The following is a 7753-nucleotide window of genomic DNA, read 5'->3' as shown; positions in this document are numbered from 1 at the left end:
GTCATCAGGAACAAAAGTCCACATTTCTGAATTAGGAGGTATCCCAGCTATCCCAAACAATGCAGTCCGATGATCACGGCCAAGTGGTGGCCCAGCGTAATCGCAAGAAACGTATGATCTTCTTATAGTAATGTTATCATGAATTACTACAGAAGGAATGTTGCCAGCACTGCAGATGTTTACTCCTTGGAGCCTCAGCTGAGTAATTTAGAATACAGCATTGTGTTATGCTATCTGCTTTTGGACGTGGTAAACCTTTCCTTAGCCTCAGGACAGCCAGGCAATACACCCTGTGAACACGGCTCCAGCAACACTGTGAATCGAAACGCCGACACTACAGTACTCACCCCTGAAACACAAACGGGGCGGGGGGAGGGGGGGTGGGTGTTACTTCTCAGAACTGTTCTGAAAACACATGAGGGAACTCCTGAAGAGTTTGACCTGTCTGTATGGATGACTTTGGGGATAAGCATGTGAAGATGAGACCAGAGAGAGATCTCTGGTGTGGTCCTTCACTAGTCGGTGACTGCACAGGTGCACACCTCAACCCCTTCTTCCTGCTTTGGTTTTACTCTTTATTTGCTGTGAATCAACTGGTCTCACTGGACACTGTGTGTTACTTGTATTTGTTTGTAATGCCTGTGAGTAGCACTCTTTAAGAGTTCCATGGCACATGTAACTCTTATCCCACGCGTGATAAAGGAACAATCTCTGCTCTGCTATCTCATCAGCTGTTACCAGCTCACTGAAAGTATTCTTCACCAAGACGACCACAGAACTTGCTTCACCTGAGACACAAGCACAAAACCAGCAGTTGTAGATTACCCAAGACTCCATCCCACTCCGGGGTGTGTCCAGTAACTTAGGAAACCCAGAGCCTACTGAAAACCGACATGCTGGTTCCCTCTACGCTGAACTCCTTAATGAAACCAAGTGTGACATTAGAGGAGGATTCTTTCACGGACTGAAATGGTGTAAAACCAACAGTGACTATACTGAGGGTACAAAATTGTAAAGGATTTACCTTTTATTGCTCTCCTGTTCATCTTCTGGTAAAGGCTTTTGTCGCTTCCTGGCCTGCTCCTCTGCAAGCCACCTCTTCCTCTTCCAACCTTTTCCGTGATCTGTATTCAAGTTCACGCTCTGCACTACCGCTTCAATCACGTCTGTGATGGTGTCAGGTCCAAGGTGTAAGGGACTGCTGCTTTCTTCTCGTTTGTCCAACTCCTGACTGACCAGCCGAGCCGCCTGGAAAGCCTGCATCGAAACAACAGCCTGCATCGGGTATTTCCGGGGCCTTCCTGGCCTGCGCTTCACAAAGTTATTCCCTGTCCGTGACTGCCTTTGCAGCTTTTTGGCTTTCAGAATTTTATTGACGTGGTCAAGATTTTTTTTTGTTGCCAAGATCTTGTTATAATTGCACATTTTCCGAGCTTGTCGCTGCATGGCTTCCACCACACTTCTCTTGAGACGATGGGGAGAATAGCTGGCCGGTAGTCTGTCTGACAGGAGCGAGATGCTGTCGCTGCAGGAGCTGCTGGGAATCGCCGGAGCTACGAGACCGTCCTGCTTCCCCAGAGCTCTCTCCCTGCTGTGGTTTCGAGCAGGACTCGCCGATGGTGGAACGGACACGTTTGCAATGACTGCTTCTAAGGTTTTGTCCAAAGCAGCCTGGCCTTCGTGCTGCGCCATGCGCTGCAGTAAGCTGTCCACCGGATCATCGACGGCAGCGGCCAGCCTCGCTCCCCGGGCGGGTGCTGCCATCGCTGGAACACAAACGGACAGACTCAGACCGGAACAGCCCTGAGACACGACCAGATCAGGTGGAATTCAAGCACAGCAGCTGGATAGACTGACAGCCTTTGCTGTCACGTATCTGCCCAGGACATTCAGTGACAAGACAGCAGCTGCTGTAACATGAGTTCTAGCGGGAAAGGGCCCATGTGATGCAACTAAGTGTGACATATATATACACTGCACTTCATTCTGACATCATCAGAATACGTATCATCAGCTTCAACATACGATTCTTTTCTCTTTATTCACATGCAGCCCCCTGCTTCTGGTAGGGAAGAGCACCGAGGGCATTCCCCGCGTACGCACCCTCCAGAGCCCTGCGCACGTTTGTTTCTATTCAACACTAGAAATCAGAAACTGTCTGTGCACAGAAAAATTAAATACTAATTAAAAAATTGAGCGACACCTGAAATGTTTTTAAACTAATTTTTCCGTTTTTTGTAGTTTGGAAGTACTGAAACAACTTTTTGATGGCTCTTGCAGTTTCTTTCTGAAAAGACAAACATCATGATGACAGAACTGACTGCAGCTAAGGACAGGCGTGGATAAAGGTAAGTCAAAATATCTGGACACAAGAGAAATGCTAATTTTTATGGGAAGTAAAGTTAGATCTCACTTTTTAAACTAGATGTGATATGCTTTAAAGCTGAAGACTGGTATTTGAAAAAGAGAATTTCCAGGTCAACCCTATAGATTATGCTGCATTAAAAGGGATTTATTCCGAACAGAGCCTCCCAAAGCCGCCCTGCTGGTCCTATGCGATAACACTTCATCAGGAGAAACCCTGCTCTTCCTGGAATAAAATGGACACTGTCTTCTCATCAATACATCACAATTACACATCAGCATTTACAAATGTTACTGTAATTGCAGCCAATTATTTAGATTAGATCTACTCAAACTGGTGGCTCTGGGCTGCAGTACTAGTGTACAGGCAGCTGCTGAAGGGAGGACAACAGGACGGTTTGTAAAGGGCTTCTGTCACTGGACAGGAGGGAGATTCTGCATTAGCTGACAACGCACAAGCCGTTTAAAACATGTTTTCTAGTCCTAGTGCACACTAGTCCAAGTGTGATGCTCTGGAGAAATGTCTTCCTCATTGAGATTCCAAAGCTGAAAAATGTGCAAGTGAAAACAGGCTTCAGAGAGCGCACAGTTCAGCGGAGGAAGAACGAGCAAAGCAAGTGCTCAGAATCTGCCTGTGAACAACGTTTTTCCTACAGGATGAAAAAGGAGCAGTGAAACTTGCCAGGTCTCTGCTGCAATCACTCGGAAAACCCACCAACCTGAACACCCCTGACAGAACTGGAAGGGTTTATACTCTCAATTTCAGAAGAAATAATAAATTACCCTTTGTTTTCTCACGGTCTTTCAATGCACCTCGGGATGGAGCTGAGGGCTCCTCACAGAAACACCATCTGTTCAGCACAGTGAGCTCTGCGGGCAGCTGCACCCTCCAGCAATAACCAAACCCTACGACCGGACATGTCTGGACGCACCACTGGTCTAACGGATGTCCCTCGAGTAGCGCTTCTGTTTGGAAGCTGATCCAACAGGATGGGACAACTGAGGACTCAGACTCCCCAAACAGCTGCCGCCCTGGGCAGGCTCACTTGCAGCCCCTGGTAACCCAGCAGCTCCCTGACAAAGGCACTGCCATCCCACACGTGTTCCAGACTTGCTGCAAATACAAGCAGACTGGTCCTTTCAGCTGCACCATCAGTTCGATGACTTGGATTAATGTCACCCCTGTGCTCTCTGGCACAAGACATGCCTGAGCTCTCAACACCTTCCTGTACAGACTTACACCGATCACAGCTGCCCCTTTAGAGCGAGTGAAAAGAAAGTTAACAGACAAAGAGGAAAGAGAGAGAACGCTCCTTTGCTGCAGGTGACTTTCTTATGCTGAAGAAAGCATCTGTTGCAAACGCCTGTGCAAAAGGAGGACGAAACAGCGGTTTGGGCACATTCGTCCTATAGGGAAATCGTAACTTGTTCTGACCCTAAGGATGTTTACTACAAATGTGAAATCACCTTTGGTGTCTAAGAACGTTTGAATTCTGCTAACAGGAGATCTTGCTACAGCCGGGCTTCTCTCAACACCGGCCAACGTCAGGGAGTTTCTGGCATCCCTTCACAGGTTAGCTCACGCTGCTTTTTCCTCCGAGGGACTGCGAACAGGCTCTGGTTGTGCCACAGTGCTGATGACTTGCTGGTAACATACAGGAAATGAATGTTTTCAGATCTTCCCTCTGCCATTGTGGTCAAGGGATTCAGCAGTACTGTAGGTGTGAAAAGTGATGGATAGCAACAGGCCTGCATTCACACAGAGCGTGGCTGCACAAGTCTGACCTCCTTACAAAAAAAAAGCTCAAAACACATCAGGAGTAGCCTCCTCTTCCTCATGAAGTGAGCAAAGATGGGGCTCCTCAAGCAGCAGCCTGCACAGTCTGTCCCGCACGGCTGGGGGACAGCTCCCTTGATATCCTCCCGGCATACACTGGCTCAACTTCACAATGATTTTGTGCATCCAAGACTTGGCCCTCCCTTGGCAGAACTGATGAAATTGTTAGCAGAGTTCCCACAGCTCTCAGTACTCCCACCTCTCTCCTGCCATCACTTTTAACCTGCCCAGGGTCACTCACAACTGTATCACTGGTGATGGCTGGGATGAGCTGCTTGTCATCGTCCATCACCGTAGCAGGATCCTCACATGCTGCAAAGAAAACTTAACAGCACGTCCCACCTTGGTGCTAAGTCACGTACCCAAGGGCAGAAAACTGCCTCCCTTCAGAACAGCGCAGAGCTCTTCCCCATGGAGGAACTGATCTATGAATCTAGATCAGTGACTAACCAAAGTGTCACAGGTCTTGCTAGGACAAAAGCGTTGAGCTTCATGAAGACGAATTTAATCTGGTGAAGATTCAAACCCCACTGTGCACAGCTATACTGCTGCTTCCCCAAGCGCCAGCTCAAGCTCCCCTATTCTATAACCCATCTGAAGCACTTGTACCCTAAAATGTCAGTGGAAAAACTCAGTATCTCTGAGAACTTGGAACCAGCTGCTGCTGTGGAAGTTCTCACAGCAGCGCTGCCTCAGCTGCCGGTAGTAGGTCTCAGTCTAGTGTGGTCCTGAAACCAAGGCCACCAGCTATTACTTGCCTGTAGAAGATGTGCTCTCAGATGTTGATCTCTTTCTGGAAGGGCTGCAGTTTGTGCTCTCTGACTGCCTCTGGGAAGGTTTGTCCTGTGTTGGCAAAGTGCCTGAAAAAGCAGATGAGGGAAAAGCACAAAAAAAAAAAAAAAAAAATCATTTCAGTCTGGCTGTGCCAATACATCGCACTGCAGATGCTGAGTATTCAAACCAAGATTGCTCTTTTTTAGCTCTAGGAACACTTGCATGCTATGATGCACGTAGCTGGAGGACAGAAACGGACCATCAGGAGGGAATTTCTTACAGGCTAATGGCACAGGTAGGACAGCAAGCAAGCCATGAGAAAAAAAGCCACTTAACATCATCAGAGTATCAGCTTTTGTGTAAAAAGAGAAAATGAACCCCCATATTCTTACTTTCAAATGGACCCTCTAGAGTCATTCCTGATTTTCACAGAACAGTTGCGTTTGGAAAAGACCTCCGCAGATGCCCCAGACCAACCACTCTGTTCAAACCAGGGTCACCTAGAGCAGGTTGCGCAGGGCCACCACACTCAGCTGGGTTTTCAACATCTGCAGCGATGGAGACTCCACAACCCAGCGTTCAATCACCCTTACAGGAAGATGCTTTTTTCTTACGTACAAACAGAATTTCCTGTACTTCAGTGCGTGTCCATCGCCTCCTGTCTGGTCACTGGGCACCACCAAGAACAGTGTGGCTCCTGTCTCTCCACTCCTTCCCACAGGCAGACACTGGCGAGATCTCCCGTGCGCATCCTCTCCTGCAGGCTGAACAGTCGCAGCTCTCCAGCCTCTCGCTATGAGACGCTCCAATCGCTCCGTCCTCTTCGGGGCTTTTTGCTGGACTCACGGCACAGTGTCTGTGTCTGTCTTGTACCGGGAGCCCAGAACAGGACACAGCGCTCCAGATGCGGTCTCGCCAGTGCTGAGCAGGGGGGATAGTCACCACCCTCAACCTGCTGGCGATTCTCTTGCAGTGCAGCCCAGGATGCTGATCCTCACCAGGGTCTGTCCCGCCCGTTCCGCAGCCTGTGAAGGTTCCTCTGAACAGCGGCACAGCGTGTATCCACCACTCCTCCCAGCTGTACCATCTGCAGACGTGCTGAGGGCACGCTCCGGCCCATCACCCAGATTTAGAGAAGAGGCTAAACAGTACTGGGCCCTGTACCGATCCCTGGGGTACACTGTGGGTGACTGGCCTCTGGGTGGGCTTCGTGTCGCTGATCGCAGCCCCCTGTGCCTGGCAGGTCAGCCGACATTCAATCCACCCCTCTTTGTAAAAGCATTTATCTTCCACTCCTCCGGCAGAACTGTTTGACGTGAGACGCTGTTAACTGCAGAAAGCTGAAAAGCTTTCTAGAAAAAAATTCTTAAGAAAAAGCACTTCTTCAGATTTGCTACATTAACTTTTCCTTTTTGAGATCCTGCCACAAAAAAACCCCTAAACGTCCTGCCTCAACCAGCCACGGCAAACCTGTAAAAAGCCCAGATCTAAACAGATGAGAGGTTATTACCCACACACAGACCAGCGCGACACATCGTCGGATTTAGGCACCTGTGAAACGCGTCACCGTACGGTCTGAACACACTTGCTGCAGCACCAGATACTGGCTCATCACTGCCAGATGTCACCGGGCAGTGGCAACCACAATTTTACCGTGACTTAAGCAGAAAGCAGTTGTTGAAAAGCTACAGAAATCTCAGGACTACTGAAACGTTAAGGGACAAAACTGGTGATGGCATCCTTGCTGATAACATGAGGAAAGTCTTGTTTCCCCTTTATTTCTTACATACACATATTTGCTCACAGGAAGTTGTTTTATTTCCCTAAAACTTAAACTTTTAGAGAATTCCAATTACTCTTGAAAGCAAAGGATGTGGGGTTTGTTAAAATTCCCAGAAAAATTGGCACATTGCAATTATGAAAATGATGAGATATTAGAAATGCAGATCTGGGTATAAAAGCCTGGGCAGGCAACAACGCGCAGGGCAGCGTGCAGTGAGAACATGCACGTCAGGAGAACCTCCAGAAGATAAAAGCTGGAACACACACTTAAACCCAGACTGTCACTCCTGCCCTTTGAAACACCACTTGTGCTGAATCAGCTCAGAGCTGCGTGTTCAGTCCTGAACGCTTTCCTTACTAACAGACTCCACGGAACCGGGAGAGCAGGCCTCTAGGTTACTCTCTAAATCAAGGCCACGACTTCGCACCGATGCAGACGCCCGTTTGCATCAACGCCTGAAGAGAGGTCTGAAGGTACGAGGCGATGGGCGAATCCTAGAACACACCAAACAACTGACCAGACATCTTTAGGAAAATTTCCTTTGTATCTCCTCGTACCTCAAAGTTTAGAATTTTTTTTCATCCTGGGTGTTATTGGCTTCCGGTGTAACATCTAAGAGGCGTCCGATTGACAGAGGATATTGTCCCAAGCTGCAAATCATGTTGCTGGTGAAGATTGTCTGGTTTTCCTGCATGGCATCCCAATGCGGAGGTGGTGCCGGTGGGCTCTCACTGTACTGTACTGCCCATCCTGCGTAAGGCAGGTGAAAAGCTGCAGCAGAGCTGGGCAGGGAGAGCACACAGCTGCTTCATCTTAGTGACAGCAGTCAACTGCTTTTTTATTCCAGAATGAATTTTTCTGCGAAGAAACTACAAGATGCATCAATTCCATCAAGCCTCGATTAGCGCAACCACCCTGGGACCTCAGCGAAGATTCCAGACTCATACAGCAGGAGCGGCTGTGAGTTATAATGGGGAAAAACCAGGGAGAGGGAG

The 7753-nt window shown here is 48.6% G+C and overlaps 1 protein-coding gene across 1 annotated transcript in view; it reads right to left on the bottom strand.

Annotated features, from left to right (window-relative positions):
* LOC104495272 (histone-lysine N-methyltransferase ASH1L-like) overlaps positions 1 to 5061 on the bottom strand; it is a gene marked incomplete at its 5' end in the record, with an annotated part of 33141 nt that extends 28080 nt beyond the window's left edge. Inside the window, 2 exons of the mRNA XM_010138221.1 lie at positions 1025 to 1766; positions 4960 to 5061. Coding sequence (XP_010136523.1) covers positions 1025 to 1766; positions 4960 to 5061 — 844 coding nt within the window. The remainder of the gene's footprint in view (positions 1 to 1024; positions 1767 to 4959) is intronic.
* Positions 5062 to 7753: the final 2692 nt, after the last annotated feature.

Source organism: Buceros rhinoceros, unplaced genomic scaffold (assembly GCF_000710305.1).
Source record: "Buceros rhinoceros silvestris isolate BGI_N320 unplaced genomic scaffold, ASM71030v1 scaffold33746, whole genome shotgun sequence".
NCBI classification, from domain to species: domain Eukaryota; kingdom Metazoa; phylum Chordata; class Aves; order Bucerotiformes; family Bucerotidae; genus Buceros; species Buceros rhinoceros.
The sequence above is the reverse complement of the archived record's forward strand: the minus strand, read 5'-3'. Positions and strand labels throughout refer to the sequence as shown.